General features: G+C 39.3%; 1 protein-coding gene across 2 annotated transcripts; it reads left to right on the top strand.

The window, feature by feature from the left end:
• The first annotated feature begins 447 nt into the window (after positions 1-447).
• Positions 448-21326, top strand: LOC130420717 (insulin receptor substrate 2-B). Of its 2 annotated transcripts, none has more exons than XM_056748224.1 (3): positions 448-3907; positions 3999-5027; positions 6680-7877. In XM_056748224.1, exons 1-3 carry the CDS (start codon positions 1552-1554, stop codon positions 6700-6702), a joined length of 3408 nt encoding a protein of 1135 aa, XP_056604202.1. In that variant the 5' UTR covers positions 448-1551; the 3' UTR covers positions 6703-7877. The 2 variants fall into 2 exon arrangements, with proteins under 2 accessions (XP_056604202.1, XP_056604212.1); XM_056748234.1 differs by lacking the exon at positions 6680-7877 and adding an exon at positions 19037-21326 and having other exon boundaries at positions 467-3907.
• The last annotated feature ends 1310 nt before the right edge of the window (positions 21327-22636 follow it).

Genomic DNA, 22636 nt, shown 5'->3' with positions numbered 1-22636 from the left:
TGTATCAAACAATAGTATACAATACATTGCAATTCAGTTTCTCATAAGACTTACCTGCTCTTCTAAAACAGCAACTCCTATAATCTCCTCTGAGAGGAGATTAGAGCCATGTAGTTCTACAAATTCTTATTTTATTGTAATAGTGATGTAGAAGCAGATGAAAAAATATATACTTTAGAGTAACATGTAAGAATTTGTATTTGATCGTTTCAAAATAATGTAGATGTATTCTATATAATAGGCCTAGTATCACAATATTTTTCAGTGTAAAAAAAAATACAAACACGTGTCATAATAAAAACATTATATGAAAAGACCTTTTTTAAAATGACAGCTATTTTTTCCAAATCCAATAGGAGCAACCGAGCTATTTGGGCAACCAACTGCTGTCTCGGTAATATCATATTTTGAAAAACTGCTGAACAGCGCCCTCTTGTTATTTTAACAGTAAATGCAACAGATGGCGACCTACATTATTATGCTCTATGTGGATTATCCAGTACTGACTGCAGATAAGACTTCAGAGGCGCGAGGTCACCCCCATCCAGATTAAGCAAAGCAAAGTATTCAAATGCGTTTAATCTGTTCAATTGCATTTATATCCAATGTTTCCATAGAGACCATCAGTCAATCAAGAAACTTATTGATACTCAGCAACCCTCAAATTAGCCATTGTCTAATAATCTGTTTTTGTTTACTATATCAAGATTTTGACATGTACGACATTTACTCAAGTACCCAATAGAAACAAAATATTCTCACAGCACTAGTAGTTGAATTAAATGTACCATATTGTTATTTTAGTCAGTTTGCTGCTACTAACAACATTGCAACTCACTATTTGAGCTCAAAAAAATAAACACATCAAAATGATTTAATTGTTGATTGATAAAAACAAAATCTTTAACCGTACTTGACATTAGCAAGTTAAAAAGTATGCGATAACTATCTCAAACGAGGTAAACAACAACTACTCCGGTCAAACGCTTCATCCAATGAACTCACTACACTCCATGACGCAATCCACTTATAATCATCTCATTGGACAAATCTCTGTCAATCAACAAACGACAACATGCTAGTACAGTGAAACTCCAAGTAAAACTATTGGCCACTAATAATGACGTAGACCCAAAACGCACAACAGCGGTTGGTTCATTTTCAGAGAGGGAACTTTCAATCAAACGTTTCGCCCAATCGGGGGCCTCGCCTCGCACCCTCCCAACTTCAGGCGAATGACGCACGAGTCATGTGTTGTTTGTGCTGTGGTCTGGTCCGTAGTGTACACAGGGTGCGAAGAGCAGATTGGTAGCCCGCTAGGAGGATCTACCGATAATAGATCGGGTAAATGTGGTCATGTTGCAGTTGCTGGCATTGAGCTCGAAGAGCATTGGCTGGATTACCTGCTTTTCATGTGGCGGCCAGGGGAATATCAACACTGAAAAGACTTAATCGCGCTCTGACGCTCGAGACACGGTTTCCCCCCAACACAAATAATGGGGTCTCTGTCTGTAAACCGAAGGTAAAGTGACCTAAAATCTCTCTTAACTGATGGAAAATTTCGCGAACTACCAAGAAGGCAAAGCCACTATGTTGATGGTAGAAACGCAACAGCGGGCTGTCGGGACTAAACCTGCAGAAGCAGCTGCGACGGCGAACGGCGACACCTCTGTCGGGGAACCCCCGGACTCGGTACAGCACCCCGACGGTCAGACGAGTGAACCGCATCAACAGCAGCAGTCTCATTACCGGCAACACGCCGTGCACGAAAACCACCTGGAATCGCCGGCGAGGAATAGATACGCGTCCACTCTTAACCGGGCACACGAGGACTCAGCCCCTACTGCAAGCAAAACACACGCTACCTCATCATCTCCTGCTATATCTGCGAACGCCAATTCCTCCGTGTCGGATGACATCCGAAAGTGTGGTTACCTGAGAAAGCAGAAACATGGCCACAAGAGGTTTTTCGTCTTGCGGGCGTCGAGTCATCTGGGACCGAGCAGACTTGAGTACTACGACAGCGAGAAGAAATTTCGAAACACGCTCCGCTCCACCACCGCCGCCGCCGCCCCCAGCGCATCTGCAGGCTCGACTGGAGTGACTGCTTCTTCCCCGAAAAGAGTGATATATCTGTACCAATGCTTCACTGTCAATAAAAGAGCGGATTCTAAAAACAAACATCTTATTGCTCTGTATACTAAGGATGAGTACTTCGCAATTGTCGCTGAAAACGAGCAGGAACAGGAGGAGTGGTACCAGGCGCTCAGTGAGCTAATGAGTGAAGGGAAGAGAGGCCACCTGGATGCAGAGGAGATTGATGATGGCTACGGCACTGTTACTCCAGGTACTGACTTCAAAGAAGTGTGGCAGGTTAATGTCAAACCAAAGGGCTTGGGCCAGACTAAAAATCTAACTGGTGTGTATAGACTCTGTTTGTCTTCTAAGAGCCTCCACCTAATGAAACTGAACTCTGAAACGCCTTGTGTGAACTTACAACTCATGAACATCAGGCGCTGTGGTCATTCCGAGAGCTTCTTTTTTATAGAGGTCGGCCGCTCCTCTTCTATAGGACCTGGAGAGGTTTGGATGCAGGTGGATGATTCTGTGGTCGCTCAAAACATGCATGAAACCATTCTTGAGACCATGAAGGCCCTGAAGGCTTTTGCTGAGTTCAGGCCAAGGAGCAAAAGTCAGTCGTCCGGCTCCAACCCGATGGGCTTCATCACCACGCGGCGGCACCTGGGCAACCTCCCGCCCAGTCAGACGGGGCTCCAGCGGCGGTCTCGAACTGAGTCTGTGGTGGGAACTCCACCTAGCAGAAAGAGCAGTGGAGCGAGTGGGTACAGATTCAGGACCTCCAGTGAGGGAGAGAGCACCATGAGCCGGCCCTTTCGCTCTGTGACGGGTAGCCTCATTCATCTCAACACGGCCCGTGCTAACCTGAGCCGCCAGGAAAGTAGCAGTGGGGCTGGAGGACGCTATGTTCGTGCCCCGCCGGGCACCAATTATCATGCCCGCTCTGCCTCGCTGCCGGTGTCACACTTCCCCTCAACCACAAGCCCAGTCAGCATGTCTAGCAGCAGCGGGCATGGCTCTGTGTCTGACACCATCACACGCCCCTCCAGTGCATCCATTTGTGGATCCCCTAGCGACGGAGGTTTCAACTCTTCTGATGAGTATGGCTCCAGCCCTGGAGATTTTCGCTACTTTAGAGTACGTAGTAACACCCCAGACTCCCTGGGAAACACGCCACCAATCCGTGAGGAGCACTGCCTCGGCGACTACATGGCTATGGGATGGAATCGTGACGCGTCTGGAACAAGCACAAGTGAGCCCCGTGAAGAGAGTGCTGATGAAGATTCACGCCCCGGGTCTTTAAGAAGACGGACGCCTTCCTTCTCCAGGCAGGTTGGGGGCGCTATTGCTGCTGGAGTCGCTGTGTATCAAAAAATGACCCAGACCACCTTCTCGCTGGACGAGGCTGTGAGTAGCTCTTGGGGTGCCAGTGCCCAGACCGTCTCTACCTCCTCCTCCCTTTGCTCCGATTACAGCTCCAGTTCTGAACACAGCCAAGACCGGCCCCCTAGCTTACGGCTCGCAGATGCCCCCAAGGATGATGGGTACATGCCCATGATGGCAGGTGTGCTGCCTGGCTCCAACAATGCAGACTACATGCCTATGCAACCAAATATTCTCCTTTCTGCTTCTCCACGTGTCCAAAGTGCTGCTTTGCCTGTCCCCCAGCACGTGGAGTCAAAAGGCTACATGATGATGCTCCCAGGTAGAAGTGGGGCTACTGATTCCCCTGCCCCGCCCAGCCCCGACAGACGGGGAGATAGACGAAGAGCCCCAAACCGCCCTGCGAACACAGAATACATGGATATGTCTCAGAGCACATCTACAGGTAAAGTTTAAATGTTTTTTTGTTACAATTACCGTGTCTTGACCAATTCTGTGAAATCTAAGTCTTACATTCATATTTCTCTCATTCAAAGCTTCATCCAGAGACCATTTTGAGCATGACGAGTACGTCCCAATGAGTTCCCCAGCGAAACCAAGTTACATCCCACCTGCCCCAGATCGCAGTAGCAGGTGCCTACCTTCTGAATCTTCACAACATAATGGCTGCACAGACCGACGTGCAATCCGGCCGAACCGTCTGCCATTGGGAAGGCGGAGTTTGCAAAGCACCCTGCAAACAGGTGAAGCAGCAGTGCGGCCTTCTAGCCCAGGAGAGTACATCAATATCGAATTCGGGGATCGTCCGACATATCCCACCAGCTCACTGTCTGCTGACGGCTCACCCTCAACCCTCAGCAGGGAGCAACGCAGATCCCCCCTACCACAGGACTACATGTCTTTAGATGTGGATGGTCTCCCACCCAAATGTCAGTCCCCAAGGCCTTCTCTAGTAGCCCCCTGGAATCCTCCTACATACATTCGGCCCTCCTCATCCTCCCACTCCAGTGGGATTAGTGTGGGTCAACCGGACGACTACGCAGAAATGTCTTTTGGAGATGATGAGGAATGTAAAAGCCCTACAGCCATGCTCGAGCACCTGTGTGTCCTGGAGCAACAGTTTTTCCCTCACAGCCCCCCGACCGAGCCCAAGGTTGTCCGCGCTGATCTTCAGGGCAGGCGGAGGCACAGCTCGGAGACGTTTGTCACATCTCCAGGGGCATCAGGTGGAAGTGCCCTGGATGTCAATAGCACAGTGCCTAGCAACACGCAGCAGGTGGGGCGCAGTAAGTGTCACAACTCTGCCTCTTTTGACAGTGTTTGGACTGACAGTGTGACATCTGGCAGCGAGGTGACACTGGGAACCTCCTCAGATAGACCCGATTCCTCCTCTGTGAGGTCTGGAAGGACTCTACCTACGGAACACCAAAACGGCCTAAACTACATCGCCCTGGACATGAGAGATAACGTCCGGCCTGGAAATGCTCGTTCGCCATCTCCCAGTGTTTCTCCCCCAGAGAATGGTGCCTACGCCAGCATAGATTTACTTACAGCAGCATCTAAAGGTAAGCAGCTTTATATTTAGACTGTGTGATTAAGTACATGCTAAGTGTGAATTAAGTTATTGCCTTAGATTGTGGTTTTGAGATGAAAGTGGTCAAATAAATAAGCCTTTGAAAACTTAATTTCAAGACTCAAGACTTAGATTTGACTCAATGTTGATGCAAAAGTTTCAGTCACAGTTTGTTAGAAATCTATTATATAATATTTCTTTACCGCAGAAGATCTGTGTACTTATACATTACACAATATATTTATATGTACATGCATATGAAGACATCAGATCCAAAAGCCTCAAAGTGCAGTTTGAAGTTTTCTGCCAAAAAGCATTTTTTCAGGCTCAAATGTTTACTGATGTGACTTTAAAGGGATAAACCACCCAAAAATGAAAATTCTGTAATGAATTACTCCACCCTCAAACCTGTATAGTTTTTTTTTGTTCTGTTGAACATAAAAAAGAAAATTTAGAAGAATGTTAGCATCTGAGATCTCTGGGGAGGTCAAAAAAAGGTAGTCGAAGGTGCCCGAGAACGGTTTGTTTTCCTAAATTCTTCAAAATATCTTCTTTTGTGTTTAACAGAACAAAAAATATACAATCATTTTTTGTACTATGATATTCAATGGTTCCCCAGAAACCTCAGTTGCTAACATTCATCCAAATATCTTTCTTTGTGTTCAACAGAACTTCTTGAGGACAAGTTATTTATGGCATAATTTTCATTTTTGGGTGGACTATCCATTTAATGGCAATGATTGTGTTTTTGTTTGCCATTAAAGTGAAATAACTTTTAATTTAAACATTGGAGCCTGATGAAAATAATCATTTTAGAAGAATAATGTCAGACAACACCTGTAGTTCACTATCACTCACTACGTTGAAGGACGTTTCAGTCTTAGTTTCTAAGAAATGTGTGTTTTTCTGTCAAGTTCATTTTTGTCAGTATTTTAGTGTTTTTAAATATATCTAGTCATTCAAATACTTATCTTTATTATTTGAAGTATTAATTATATATATAAATATATATATATATATTGATTCACTTCTAAATATGAATTTTGGCTCTTAAATGATTTATCGCGTGTTTACATAATATATGTCTGTATACTGTGCATATTCATTAATTGATATATAATAATAATATATAAGACTTTTTCTTGAATATATGCATGAATGTATGTATATGTTTTTAGAAGAAAAAAATTAATATCCACAGTACACATATTATGTAAACGCAAACTTTTCTTCTGGGTGCGATTAATCACGAGTAATCCTTTGACAGCCCTAATATACATGATTAGATTCGTACTTAATGGCATTTAGAAAGCACATACTCATTCTATTGGTCACCCCTTTCTTGACATCATCGTGTTTTATTCTACCTCTGAACGTTTATTCTCTTTATATCCACTTAGTGTTAGGGGCTGTTATGTACTTGCCTTGGCTGATTGTGTGTGTTGCTGCAGGGGGAGTGAGAGAATGAAGCGTGAGTGAGTCAGTGTTCTCAGCAAGCCCTGGATGACTCATTTGTTTATCATAGTTGAAGAAGAGATGGAGCTGTGTATGTGTTCTTGAAAAAGGTTGGCTTTAAACATGTGATAACTTCCTAGCATCTCTCTCTTATCCTCTTTTTTTCATCCCCTTCTTGTCTCCTGGCAGACAGCGCTGTCGTGGATGCATGACTCAGGTGATGACATACAGGAACTAGCCAACTAGCTACAGACAAACACTGCTGGGTTTAGCTGAAACATTTTTTGCGTGGCGTGTCATTGGTTGTAGGCTTTTATCATGCACAGGCTATACTGGTAGGCTGTTGAAGGGTAATGTTTGAGCCAATGGTTGTCATACTCCTAATGTTTACTTACACCATTGGCCGAGTCAATGTAGCTATGTCGGGCTGTTGAATATTCACATAGTAGTTTATCTATCAGTGACATTGAAACTAGGGATGCATTACAGTATGCAAAGATACCAAGCTCATGTACTCGTATTCAAATATACACTTATACCAAAGATCGATACCTCACATAACATACCTGCCAGAACTGACTTAAATTTGTTTACATTTATATTTGACCAATCATTTTGACCAGAAGTGTGTTTGTTTGTTCATGCACAGCTCCACCACAAGAGTTCAGTCAGTGTTCCAAATAAGTTGGTGATACTGTGCAAATACTTGTATTATGACATTCTTGTTCAATACGTCGTACTGTAGGCCCAGTACACTTCCCTTTTTTATTTCTCATTGCTCTAGACTGCGAGAAAATGCTTGCAAATGCAATCGTTTTTTACAACGTTGCAATGTAAAGTTTCACAGGTTCGCATTTGGTGCGAGCGCGTAAAATGTTTTTGAATCGCCAAAGATTTATTTGAACATTTAATGTGATTTATGAGTAGTGAATGTCACGCTTGCGATTAGTGCAGGAAAGAGCGAGCAGAGAGCTTGTGCACTCCATCTGTCTCCTAACTAAAGTGTGTGTTTGACTTCATTCGGTGTTGCGCAGACCGAACACCATAAAAGCATCGCGGGACAGAGCGCTTCATATGCTTTTAAAACGCTCTCACAGTATATTGATGTCATATTCCGATCGTTCTGCACAGCGGTTAATGAAGTCGTACACGCTCGGTTGCTGAACTCTGGTCCCTCATATTTTAATCAAAAGCAAGGTCAGAAGACAACTCCATGTTTCACGTGGCGCCATCAGAGAATATTTTTTAAGGTGCAGCTTGGTGTAAATGTGCTAAAAACATATTGCCTTTTTTTCCCTTACAAGCATAGGTCGACCGATATTGGATTTTGCCGATAGCGATAACTAAGGTGGTCAGGACCTACCGATAACAATTAATTACCGAAAAATTACCGCTTTTCTAATTGTAATATTGTTTTAAATAAAACACATAAATATGAACTAGATTAATAAATATTAAACTCCAGTGTATGATTTAAACAAAATTATAAGTAGGAAATTTCAAAAATAATAATAATTTAAAACATTCTTTGCACCAAACTAGCATAATAACGGATCCTTTGTAATATTTTACAATATGTACTGTTGTGTTCAAATATGTGTTTTTTTACATTAAAACGAATGTCATTAACAAAAGCCATTCGTGCTGTCTCTGTCATCTGTTTTCTATTTCGGAGGCGGATCTCGCGTACGCACACACACAATACTGACAAATACCTATTCATAGTTACAATAATACATTTTTTACATTTTTGTGTGTACTTTTGTCACCATGTTATAACTTCTTACGCTAACATTATAGGGATGCAAACGTTAGAGCGCTCTCAGCCCTGTCTGCAAAAATACTCCATTTAATGCAGCATATTCAATAAATAAATTACTTTTTAACAACATGCTTACTGCAGCTAGCTTTACCTTGTCATTGTGAAACTTTTAAACCCCCATCTGATGTTTTCTGCTCTGTGCAGACTGTGGTCTCGACACCAAACCGGCTGTCAGTTTTATTTCCATCTCTAGAGGTCGCTATTTTACATTAGACTCGGAACCCTCCACCTGCGTATCGCAGTAGAGCTTTCCCTGCTGCGTCTGGATCAAACTCAACCTGGAAAAACTAGTTTGGATTATTGCCAATACCCGATAGTTCAAATTATTGTTATCGGTACCGATTAATCGGCAAAAACGATGAATCAATCAACCTCTACTGACAAGTGTTCCGCACATGCAGCTGACATAAAGGAAAAATCCTATCCAGTGCAGGTTTTTTCTGCATAGATCAAATGTAGGCGGCCGCCTCCGTCAAATGTCTTGCCGCCTCAGACTCTCGCCAAATTTATGTTGAGTGTCTTCACAAGAAATGCTGCGTGCATTTAACAGACTGTCATCGGTAACTTCAGTTGCGGCATTACGCCACAGTGAAGGCGCTGTTTCGTTATCAGCACACTGGGCACTTAAAAGAGTTGCAGAACAAGAGCTAGCTGTGTTTCACGGCTGTTTGTTTTACATCCAATTATGTTTATTTCTTGATATTTCTTAAATTAACATGACCTACATCATTGCAACGTCTTTAGCTCTGCAGTTGAATCGCTTAATCAATGTATACTGTACACAGCGAGTTCGCCAGTATGAACGCACATTGCGAACTATTGAACTTTTCAGTCACTAGTGAATATAAGAGATCATTGAATCATTTAAATTGAACCACAGAGAATGCAAGATGTGAATGAAATTTGCACATATTTTGAAATAAATGCTTGGAATTGTTTTGTGCCGAAATGTACACCGGTAATGTATTCTTCTAAGATATTTTATAAAGGCGACATAAATATCTTAATTTAACTAAGGCATAGTCCTGGCTTAAGCTAATGTCCGAATTGCGAGGCAATGACTTTGAATCGATTCATTTTGTTGAAACAACTCTTTTATCAAACATTGAACTCACAAAACTCACTGACTGAACCCATCAAATCAGTCACTTAAAACACAACCGTGCCAAGACCATTTAACAAGAGTGGTTAGTAAGCTTAAGTGTTTAAAGTTTATTTATCACAATTTGTAGTAAAGTACATACTGTATATAATAATTTAGTTCCGAGTTAATTTTGAGTTTTGAGCTAGCTTATTTGATTTCATTTTATGTGGTAAAAATAAAGAAGACCACTGGCTAAACAGTGCCGCAGTGCCATTTGTATGCTTTGAAGTAACTTGAGTATGGCAATCCTTCAGCACCAAAGTATTGCTATGATATTGCTATCTGATTTCATCACTGACTGTACCATGGTACTGCCACAGTTGTTTTTTAAAAGATGTTGCTCTTTTTTTTGAAAGCCATCTCTGCAATAGTTTTCTTTCACCATGCCTCCACATCCAGATTTCTTACATTAGATAAAAGTTCTCTTCTAGTGCTGAGAGATGAATACTCAAACATCAGCAACGGCACAGGTTAATCCTGCTCAATACAATCAACTCATGACTAAATTACATCAAACACCTTTGCCATCTTTACCATAACTGCTAGTGTATAGTGATGTTTTGAGCCATATTTTATATATAATGCTTGGTTTGGATGCAAAAAAATAAATACAAAAATATATACAAAAATATTTTTTTTACTTTAAGAATACTTTTTTATAATATGGACATTTCCTTGGATTAATGCACTACCTGACCTTTTGCGCGCTGTTGACATGTAGTTTGGTGGCTTTAGAGAGCGGCATTATGAAAGGCCGTATGGTCATTGTATGGTTGAAGCAAAATTTAATAAGTACAAAAATAAAAATTCTGTCATCATTTACTCATCCTCAAATCTTCCATAATCCAAATCTTTATAAATTTCTTTGCTCTGATGAACGGAGAAAACAAGAACTGTTTGCTTACAAGCACTTGTCCAAATATCAAAGAAATGTATACCGATTTGGAACAACTAGATAGTAATTCATGACATCATTTTTGGGTGAATTATGCCTTTAACCTCAGGTGCAGATTAGTCACCATCAATTTGAATCTAACAGTATGTCAGCTGTGTATGTGGTAACTGGTACGTTAAGGTAATGTTTTGGCTACTCTGATACCAGGGCCTGTGTGAATATGGGGTATGCACGCTCTTTGTGCTGTTGGAATGTAAATTTAGCGAGCGCATAACTACGAAGGAATGTGCTACAATCACGACACGTACACACTTTTCAGAGTTCGCTGTGGGACTTTCACACATCATGAGGTACACAGCCAAGGTAGCAGAGAACAGGACAGTTTTTTGCTGTGTTAAGTCATCACAGATCCTTAAAATTAGCAGAGAAATGTCAGGAATGGCTATTTTGGTCTCTGTGGTCTAATGTAGTCAAGTCTGATTCCAGGCTGCGTTTTGCAGTGAAGTATATTGGCCGTACAAAAAAAGTGGCTAGGTTTAGTTTATTATTTGGTTACATTCAAAAGTCACTAGCACTGAGTGTTACAATTCTATCTTATTCTATAAGGAGTGTGTTATTAATAACAAAACTTTTTCTTGCAACTTTTATTACCTAGATGTGTATAGAGAGGTCTGTGCTAAAACCTGCTCAGAGGCATCATGCCCTTTCTGTACATCACATATGCCTATATTTACAGTGTTATTTTGAGAGCACACCTTATTTACGACCATGCCATGTGCTGAACAGTATTGCTCTTATTGCAGGAAATGAGGACCACAGGTAACAAGATCCTTTTCCTGTGTTAAGCACACAAAAACACTTTTTTTTCAACCAAGTACACAAGGAAGCCAGAACAAACTTCTTTGAGATTCAGAAACTTATTTTACTTTTTGTGACATTGTCTCATTGTCTAAACATGGTAAAGTATAATATTAACTTTGTGCATGTTATATCTAAAAACTATGCTAGATTCATATGTTTTGTGCCTGTTTACGCTGCCTAGCTATATGAAAGCAATCAGTGTTGTTATATTTTGAGCTGATGTGTTTCGCTGAAGGCCAATATTGTTTGTCAGTGATTGTGGTTGACTTTCAGCATTTAGAGTTCAACCATCACTAGTTTACTGGTATACTGAGTTACTGATCTACATTGAGAATGAAACTTTGACCCTATACACAAGCAAACAAAATTTCTCTCCCTAAAGAGACCTTCACCCCATGTTTGTGTGCACAGTGATTACTGGTAGTTAGGTGATAGTTGGGCTGTTATGATTCCTTTAAAGGGATAGTTCAATAAAAATGACTGTCAGCATTATGTTCCAAACATTTGTGATTTATTTATTTAGCAGACACTTTTATTCGAAGTCACTTAAAAATAAGGGAGCATAACATTTTGAGTTCCATTTCTTTCTTTGTAGAACAGAAAAGGAGATGATAGATGGAATGTTAGCGACCTCCAACCTCAGTCAGCATTCACATTTTTTGGATGAGCAATGAAAGTGTATAGTGACTGAGTCTAACAGTCAGTAAATTTCCATTTTTGGGAAACTTCGGCCAATTTAAGCGTTTCTACATAGCTTGGGCAGCAGTGTGTGCTATGTAATGCCATTTAGCACATGCGGAGATCTTCTGTCATTTCTCCGTGCAAGTACTACATAAGGCATCACATGACCTTTCAAAAAACCTATGGCCTCAAATAGGTTTGATAGATGACTGGAATGTATTGGTCTAGACTCTAGAACATGGGGCGCTGAGCTTGACCGTGTTATGCGCATATGCAAAATCATGGTCATGCAAATACAGCGCAGTCGGAATCTGGTGGTATTTGTCTATACCTACCTTTTACATCAAACAATAACAGATCAAAATAATCAGTCTGATATTATCAATGCAAAAAGTGTTTAATAGTTGCATTTTTGGTGTAGAACTAAACAACCCATAATTCTTAAGAGAAATGCCACTCGGATCCAATAGAGTACCAATCAGAGTTAGAATGAAGGTAGAAGCATCCCTTAGAAGTCAGTAACCCCCCTTCAAACTTTTAACAGCAAGTTAAAATATTCATTTTAATTCAATTTTGTATTTTAAATATAGGTTTGTCATACTAAGGTTAAGAAATGGGTATAATTAATTGGAAATATACTTCCAGAGTCAAGGCTATTGGAAAAAGTGTGCAGTTGTTTTCCACTTAATTATTGTATTCATGATTTATTCATGCTGTGTTTGTTTTATTGTCATATGCTGTTTGACAAATCAAACCCTTCTTGACAACCGCATCATAAAGCCATGTGCAGTGCTCTTTATTACTCTCACTATCTCTAACTCTCGTTTTGTCTCTCTTTTACTCTATAGCTCTCTGTTGCTTCTCATAGATTCACCTTCAGTCAGTGACAGTGTAAAGACAGCTTTATTTAGCAAAGCAGAAGTTGAACATTGTGTGACATTTTGTGTGAATTCTTTTCCTTTTTTACACATGCTCATTTTCATAAGCCCACATATACTTGACAGCTTTGTTTTCTTTGCAAAATGAATTTATGCCTACAGTAAAGATGAAATAGTAGCTTTGCCTTTGATGACTACCTAGCAAACTCGTAACTCAACAGCATGTCCAACTTTGGTCTTTCAAACACTTTTGAATGACCGATCATACTGTTAAACTATATGAGGAACGATGTCACAAGAATACATGAAATAGCCAGAAGCTAGTGGTTTGTGACATTTACAGACATGTCTTGGTATAATGTGTTGTCTTGGTGCATGTTCTCTGACACATTGACTAGTCTTGCTCTGTAAGCATGACTAATCATTTGTGGAACATAAAAACAATATATTTTTTAAGATTATTATTTATAAAAGATATATATTAACTAGCATTCAAGATTAAGGTCACCTTTTGATCTATAGGCATATGAATAAATGCTTAAAATATGTTTTCATTACTAAAATAAATGGTTTGCTTTGAGTATATATATACAAGCGGTTTAAAAGCTTTTATTTTGTAGATTTTTTTGTCACAACATAATTCCCACAGTTACATTTGTGTAATTCAGTAGTTTTATTCTAAAAAATTCTAAATAATTAATAGGTAGTGAGTTAGTATCTCTAACCTTTTGAATAGTAGTTTATACTTTTATCTAAAATCCCTGGTGTTATGATAGGCCAATTTATTTTTGTGGGCTTTACTATATGCACCAAAAATGGCAACGCATACATAAACACATTTCCATCTTTCAAAGGTTAACCTACTAGTGATAGAAAAGAATCCCACCATGGTGAGGGGCAACCCGCCTGCCGTAAGCTGTCAGAACAAGCCCTACATTTGGTCGGGAATGAAAGAGGGGCAGAAGTGTTTTGGTCATTGTTCCGCTTATAGCACCAGCCTGCTGTGGCATTGCACTATGACATGCTTGTGATCTGTGTGTGTTGACGCATGTGGTGTACGGTGTTTCTGTAGTGACGCACATTGTTACATTGCTGTTCACTTTTTGGGATAGTTTGAGTGTCCACAAAAGTCATAAATAATCAATGATCTATTAGTCCGGTCAGGCTGTGGCATGCAAGCGATGTCGCTTTAGGAGTGAAAAATGTGGATGAAAACAGAAAATTGAGGCCACAATGAGGAACAATTTAAATTTGTTATGAGCATAGGTTTAGCATTAACAATTTTACTATGATAACCGTAGTCACATTAGTACAATAGTATTTGCAGTAAAACACAGGAACAATAAATGTACCATAGTTTCATTATAGTACATAATAATACACTAAAGGTGTTCATTAATATATATATTTTTGCAAGCCAGTCTTCAACTGGGAATCCATAAGAATCAAAATCGATAAGCAGAATTAAGATCAATAAAACTTAAACGATACCCAACCCTAGTTTCAACTAAGGATGCGCCGATACCAGTATCGGGGATTGTCCTGATACCAAGCTGATGTACTCGTACTCATAATGACACACTGATACCAATGACCGATACCTCACGTCATATACATAGAGCCCTATGATTTCCCTAATGTGGAAAACGCGGATGGAATCGAGGAATCCAGGCATAAAAACAGAATTTGCTGTACAACACGGAATGGAACGGAATCTGGCAAACGTATTATTTCCTAACAAGAAATTTGCACTGAACCGCTAATAGGTAATGTAACAGCTAACGAAATATTCAGATACCGTTTAAATATGTATTCTGCTTGTTTTCCCTGACTGTGTGTGAAAGAGTAGTGAGGTTGCATGTACTGAACATGAATGCATTGTGCTTGTGAAGCTTTCAGAGCCAGCGCACGAGGATACGAATAAATAAACAAACACCATTTCTGGCGATCCGTCAAAATAAAAGTATGCTTAACTTAAACAAACGCTCTTTGTGGAGTCCTGCAAAATTAAAGTCCGATTGACTTAAACAAGTTATAATACACTCACATTTTACCACACCACTCCCCTTGAATTTTTTATAATTCGACCACAGAGTATATTGTTTACTTAAGGAAACTGAAGTAAATGTGCTAGTAAAATTGTGCTACTTATCATAAAATTTTAACTTCATTTAAGTAGACCTAAAAACAAATGGAAAAAAAATGTACCTGTAAGATACTGGCTTATTAACATAAATATACATTATATAGGCATCGATTATAGGTATCGGTATCGACGAGTACCAGGGAAAAAATATTGGTAATCGTACTATGACATTGGTGCATCTCTAGTTCCAACACATTGTTACTGTACGAAGGACGTCCGTGTTAGGCTATGCCATCCTTCACTGGTTCACCGACTAGTGATAGAATGACTCCCACTGCGGTGATGGACAATCCCCAAATTATGTTGGGAATGAAGGTTTTGTCATCGTTCTGCTTACAGCGCCAGCCTGCTGTGGCATTGCCCTATGACATGCTTGTGATCGGCGTGTGGTGACTGACGCATGTGGATTTTGGTGTCTGTGGAGTGACGCGCGTGATGTTCCATTGGAGGCTGCTTTTTGCTTTTTAGGAAAGTTCACTCTTAAAAATAAAGGTGCTCAAAAGGTTCTTCAAATTGTTCCCATAGAAGAACCATTTTTGGTTCCACAAAGATCCATTCAGACAAAGGTTCTTTAAAGATCCATCTCTTTCTTACTTTTTTTATAATCTGAAGAATCTTTTTTCGCCACAAAGAACCTTTTGTGAAACAGGAAGGTTCTTCAGATGTTAAAAGTTCTATGTTGAACCTAAAGGTTCTTTTATGGCAACGAAAAACCTTTTGAAGCACATTTTTAAGAGTGTTTTTAGGGTCGGATCTCCTCGATTCCATCAAGGTAGTTAAATATGACACCTGGATGACCCAAAGTACATTTGATTAAACTTCTAAAAATTGCCTTGGTCTTGGTTAGCTACCAGTTTCTGTTTTTGGTTAGTTAGGGATATTTCAACTAGAGATTTAAGCGGAGTGCAAGTAATGAAAGGGAGGACAACAGTGGTCTTTAAGCGATAGTTTACCCTAAGTTAAAAATGTCATAATTTATTCCCCTCATGTTAGTGATGCGCAGGTCAGTTTTTTTCCAACCCGCGGGTCCCGCTTTTATGAAATTATTTGGCCCGCCCCAGCCCGCACCACACCACTGTATGTATTTTTTCAACCCGCCCCGCACCCGTGACCATTAAATATACATATTAGGTATTTTAATGTAAATGAAAACAGACTTTATTTCAGCCTAAAAGTGCTTGGAAACAGCTGTTAGATTACATCGGCCTGTAAACTGGCAACAACATATACGCTTATGAACCATAGAAACTTGCACTTCACTTAGCCGATATGCTGTTGTCTGCTGCTGCAACTATTTCTGAGAACCGGTCCCAAACATTAGATTTAGCAGCTTGACCTTCTTTTCTTTTAATCGTGACCCCAATTTCTCCATCTTCATTTTTATTTCTCCGTTTGTTTTGTTGTTTTGACTGGCGGCAGGAGCTGCTTGGCGCTTTTGTGACATGATTGGTTTGGGGACATTCACGCAAGTTATGTTGCTACGTAGGCCTTCCTATTGTAACCTCATCATAGAACCTACTAAAATATGAAAATATATATATGGGCTATAGGGAATTGCACGCAACATGTGACCATTTCTGTTCCCGCCCCAACCCGAGTTACCCGTGGGTTAGGAGACAACCCACGCAACACTACCTCACGTCATTCAAAATCTATATGAAGCATTTAGTTGTGGAAGATATTTTGAGAAATCTGGTGGTTTTGTGTTTGTACAATGACAAGTCAATAGGAGCCAGTTTTGTTTAGTTACCAGCTGTAAAAGATATTTTGTGTTCTGCAGAAGAAAGTCATACAGGTTTGGGGTGAGTACATGATGAAAGACTATTTTTGGATGAACTACCCCTTAAAGACACATTCTTAAAATAAAACATTTTAAATGCAATTTACACTGTTTAAAAGTTTGTTGTTGTAAAAATGGAAAGAGCATTGTGCATGTTTATCTGTTGGGCGCTCAAGCAGAGAGGTTTGAACCATACTTTTATTCACATATTGAATTATATATACATCCATGAAATTCGTAAGTTCAAAACTATTACTTTCTCATAAAATTTTCAGGTTGATGTTGATTTTTTTTAAGGTGTGGTTGTTTCTGTGGGGTAACAATGGATGGGGCAGGGTTAAACCAAGAAGAACTCTGGGACCTTTGGTACCTTTCTGGACCGGCCCTTAACTTTAAACAATGAGACAGCAGAATTCTACTAGATGGCCTCAGAGCGGGGAGCACTGAAAGTGTCTGTATTGTGCCCCCACCAGCATTGTTAGGCCAGACAAAGCCCTTTATCAAAGGCATCGCCTGTGTGCAGCAGGGTCAAACCAGTTTAAACTACAACCTCACTGCCCTCTACATCAAAAAGAGCTTAGATAGGGTAATCACAGGTGAAGGGAACATTGCATTTTCCTCAGGCAGTTGGGAAATGATGAGGCCTGATGTCTTGATCTGAACAGCAGTCTTTATTATGTATAATGTTTTAATTTTTTATATTGTTTTATATACAGATGTGCTCAAAATTCTTGGTACCCCTCCACAAAAAATTAAGATTTAAAATTTTCTCTGAAATAACTTGAAACTGACAAAAGTTATTGGCATTTATCCTTGTTTATTCGATATATGATAGAAATCAGAGTTTGCTTTTGATTTTTTATTCAACATAATATTGTAAATAATAAAACGAATGAAAATTTCATGGACAAAAATGATGGGACCCTGAACCTAATTTTTTGTTGCACAACCTTTAGAGGCGATCACTGCAAGCAAACATTTTCTTTAGCTCTCAGTGAGACTTCTGTACCTGTTAACAGGTAGTTTGGCCCACTCTTCCTGACTAAACTGCTCCAGCTGTCTCAGGTTTGATGGTAGCCTTCTCCAGACTGAAAGTTTCAGCTCTTTCCATAGATGTTCCATAGGATTCAGATCGGGACTCATAAAAAGCCACTTCAAAATAGTCCAATGTTTTGTTCTTATCGTTTCTTGTGTGATTTTAGCTGTGTGTTTTGGGTCAATATCCTGTTTGAGGACCCATGACCTGTGACAGAGCTTTCTGACACGGGGCAGTACGTTTCGCTCCAGAACACCTTGAAAGTCTTGAGATTTCGTTGTGCCCTTCACAGATTTAAGGCACCCCAAAACATAACCGAGCCTCCTCCATGTTTCACTGTAGGTATGGTGTTCACTTCTTTGAAAACCTGATTTTTTCATCTGTGAACATAGAGCTGACGTAACTTGCCAAAAGCTCCAGTTTTGATTAATCTGTCCAAAGGACATTTTCCCAGAAGGATTGTTGCTTGTCAATATGAATCTTAGCAAATTCCAGTCTGTCTTTTTTATGTTTTTCTTTCAAAAGTGGGGTCCTTCTGGGTCTTCTTCCATGGAGCCCACTTTTGCTCAAAAAACGACGGATAGTTGGATCAGAAAGAGACGCACCTTCACCTTGGAGTTCAGCTTGTATCTATTCGGCAGTTATCCTTTTTAGTTATTTTTCTACCATTTGCACAATCCTTCTGCTCAATCTAAGATCGATATTCCTCTTGCGGCCGCGCCCAGGGAGGTTGACTACAATTCCATCGACCTTAAACTTCTTAATAATATTTGCAACTGTTGTCACAGGAAAATCGAGCTGCTTGGAGATGGTCTTGTAGCCTTTACCTTTACCATACTTGTCTATTATTTTCTTTATGAGCTCCTCCGACAACTCTATTCCTGTTGGATACATGTGTGATACTAATTAAAGAAACTTATTACTTTGAGATATAACTATAAACCAAGTATGTATTATCTTTTCTAAGGCCAACAAATGCATCCAGGCCATTTTAGAATATCTTTGTAGAATAAGTAATAATTCATCTCTTTCTACAGCTTCTTTGCTTTATTCTATGACATACCAAAGACATGCAAGTATACATGATACATACAAAAGCTTTTAATTTCATTATTATTCTTCATTATTAATTTGAGTCATTATTTCAATGAGCTGTATGGGTACCAACAAATTTGAGCACGTCTGTATATAAAAAAAACTGTGCACTGTACAGGTTTAATTTTCTCTATATAAACATGATGTAATGCCTTGTTGTTTTACATTCAAAATAATTAATACTGTTATCGTCTCTCTCTTTTTACAGATTGAAGACTGTCCCATCAGACTCCTGCAGCGATGTCAGATATTGTGATATCGGCCTGAGCACACAACCCCACACGACACTGCGCTACAAACAAAAAGGATCCAGAGTTTTGTTGTAATTGACTTTTATTTCTTAACATGCCGTCTTAGAGCAACTCCACATGCACCGTCTCAAATGAGTTCAGTACTTCATCGTGATATGTGTCACAACTTTTCATTGGCTGCATTTAAAAATGGAGGTCACTTTATAAAGACAGGTGCATGCTGTTTACAAGCATCACAAGGATGTACAAATTGTATTTATTTCCCATAAGGATTTCAGGTGCACTTACAGATCTTTGTGTTAATGTGTACGGTTTGCTTATGAGAGAGAAAGCATATATTGGGATGGTACAGAGCGGATATAACCGTATGGCAGTAGTGTCTTATTCTGAATGTCTCCGTTAGGTCCTCGCTTTATATATCACGCACAACTTTGGGCCGTAGAAACCTCCTCTTTTGTTGTATGCGTCAGGATGGTCATGATGTTGCATGGCTTGCCCTGTGCTGACTATGACCCCAGGTTTTTTTTGCAGTGCCGCCTTGGCATGTGGCACAGGCCAAACATAGGCCTTTCATCCGTCTTACTAATTTTCGACCAGCATCTGCTTCTCTTTGCTAAGAGTGCTAAAGAGAGAGATAGAGGGAGGGGGTCCATTCTGGGACTACCCTCAGATGAACTCTGCCACAGTTGCAGGACAAAAGAGTTGGTTATTACACAATCCAAATATATACTTTACTTTTCTAGTTTCTTCTTGGTACCCGTAATCGGAGCCCTTTTGCCGATCCGTATGAACAAACAGCACAATTTGCAGGTACAAAAAGCCAGTTCTGTCTGAATAAATAATTTTGCATGCTGTTGGCAAGAAGAAAGGCCTACTTGTCCGATTAACAAATGAATGAAATCAGACTTTAAGATTTATAGTTTTAAAAATGTCACAACATTTCATTTATATTTTATTTTTAATTAATTATTTTATATTTTGGTATAACCAATCAGTTATTTCTATTTGTTCTTTCTCTCCTCTAAGTATATACTTTGAATATCTGGTACAGATATGGTACAGTTCATGGATCGACCACCATAAACCACATCTCATGTGCGTTTTCTCCGTTGCAAAAGTATTCTAAAGAAGAGAGAGGTACAGAGAGAACACGCACACTGATTTGCAGCTTTAGATTGAATAAACTGGCTTTTTATACTAATACCCCTATACTGCAAGTTGTTTTAAACGGCAGAATCAAATGTGAATCTTGGGACAGAAAAATGCAAAAACTATATGGGACAATCTTCATTGTTATTCTGCCAATGGTATGACAGTCAACTTTGTTATATTACATCTTAACTTACACAGACCGGCTTTTATAGTCCGGCAGTGAAAACAAGGTGTTACCCAACATCCAAAACTTGAGACCCCGATGGCCTCATTGTAAGAATTATATTTTTAAAAATCAAAAAGGGTACAGAATTGTCTTATGGGCAATGTTAGCGATTATTGTAATTGTTTGTAACTGTGAGACCTTTATGAGTTACACAGAAACAAAATTTATGTCAAACAAGAGCTTTAAATCAGCCAAATTCTTATAAACTCAACTTATATGTGAAATCAGCATTTTGCTATTGTGTTTGATCAAGTTGAATTGTTTTTTTTTGCCACGATTTTCATTGAATTGCCATCTTGAGGTAATATTTCTATTAGGAACGTGATTTAAGTTATTACATGGTACAGATGTGCAGTGGTACAGCATTAATGTGTTTTCTCCTTATTTTTTGTTTATAGTTTTAACAGCTTGGCTAATCTTCTTTGGAATATTTTTCAAAAGACCATTTGTTACTCTGCATCATTTCAAAAGCAAAGAGATGGAAAGTTTGGGCATCCCATTGCTTGTGTAGTTTTGTAATTCGTCAAATGTCTGACTAATGTTTTGGGACACTCGCGTTTCGTGTGCCATTGTTTTTCAAGTCCAAGCTTGACAGTTGGCAGTTCAGGTTGGAGGTAAATCCTCCGGAAATCTGAGAAGATTTTAAAAAAGGAAAAAACTTTGATCATCTTTTATGGCTCTGTCCATGTGTACATACTGATGCTTTATTTAATTTTGTTTCCTGCATTTGATTGACATTTCCTTTTTCCTCTGGTGGGAAAGAGAGAGTGCCAGCAGGGAAATCATTCAAGCATTGCTTAGTGTTTGTAATCTTTTTGTTTTTGCTTTCAATAGAGCTATTGCAATTAAAGTTCCTGCAAAAATCTGTTGCCAGTTTGTTTTATTAGTAATGAAACATGGAATATGTGGAATATGACATCACACTCGGCATTAAAATGATTCAAACAGATAAGATCGTTACTAAGAATGCTCCACGTTTACATTTACATCAAATGGCTTCTGTTTCCAGATAACTGATGAAATCTCTTCCCTGTGCAATATTAAAATGAAAGCTTGAACAAATGATAGACAATGAACACATTCCGATCCCAAACACATTTACACTTGTCTTTCCAACGTTTGTGTGGACAAGATCCAGATACATATTGCATTTAATTGTATTTGTGTACATGTCCTTTGGTTCCTATGATGTTGAACTTTTGCTTAAAAAAACGATCCTGGTGACTAACATCCACTGACCCTTAATTTTTTACTACCGCGTAATTGTCAGTATGACATGGACATATTGGTCAGAAACGCAAGTATAGACAGAAGCTCTCAGTGAAGTTTGCCACTGGTTTGATTCAATATTTCAAAATGCACTACACACAAAAATGAAAAAACTAATAATGGAAGGACATGTTTTGGGATTTGCCAAGTATAAGTTCCCCTGGTCAGCTTTGCGTTACATGATAACTCTTATCTGAATCCAGACGTTTGATATAAAGTTTATACTGCGAGAGTAAAAACACTGCAGGCCATCTATTGGTTTAAATCAGACTATTGGAAAAAAAAGTTTCTTCAGGAAAATTTGCACTTTCTGTATCTTCTGTTTAACGTCATGGACTTTTGGTCCGATAAATAATGTCCTCCCATGCATCATAAGATGCTCACAGTCAGTCTTTAATAACACACACACGTGAGTGAATGTATTCATCATTGCATTCCTGTAAGCAGTGTCAGTAAGAAGCTTGAGGAAATTAAAGAGGATAACTGACAGTTGCAGTTGAACTTTTCAGTGGGGGTCGATTGCTTTCCCAGAAGCTTAGAGCTTATTTGCTCATGAGCACGTAGAAAAACACTTAAACTGGAAACCATTATCACCTTAAAGCGCTTCATCTCCAGCAGAAATTCACTGACATGAATAGTAATGTTTGAAGTATAAAGCTTTCCTCTTACACCACACCAGCTGCTGCTGCTCTTTAAAATAAAGGGGTTAACTGATATTTTTTATTTGAACTTAAGTTTTTGGAACTTATAGCTAATAGTACGGCGCTTGACACCTTGAACCTTATCATAACTGCAGCAGGTGAATATTTGATGTAAAACATCAGGGCGTAATGTCACGTCGTAAAATAGGGGTGTCATGATATCTTTACTTGCCAAAAGAAAATTACAATATTATGTTATCTATTGAAAT

Source organism: Triplophysa dalaica, chromosome 1, assembly GCF_015846415.1.
Source record: "Triplophysa dalaica isolate WHDGS20190420 chromosome 1, ASM1584641v1, whole genome shotgun sequence".
In the NCBI taxonomy this organism is placed as follows: domain Eukaryota; kingdom Metazoa; phylum Chordata; class Actinopteri; order Cypriniformes; family Nemacheilidae; genus Triplophysa; species Triplophysa dalaica.
The sequence above is the reverse complement of the archived record's forward strand: the minus strand, read 5'-3'. Positions and strand labels throughout refer to the sequence as shown.

Excerpts from the sequence above, each read along its gene's own strand:
- LOC130420717 (XM_056748224.1), top strand. The coding sequence starts at position 1,552 with ATGGAAAATTTCGCGAACTACCAAGAAGGCAAAGCCACTATGTTGATG. Across the intron at positions 3,908-3,998 it reads GTCTCAGAGCACATCTACAG|CTTCATCCAGAGACCATTTT; the intron begins GTAAAGTTTAAA and ends TCTCATTCAAAG. Across the intron at positions 5,028-6,679 it reads ACTTACAGCAGCATCTAAAG|ACAGCGCTGTCGTGGATGCA; the intron begins GTAAGCAGCTTT and ends GTCTCCTGGCAG.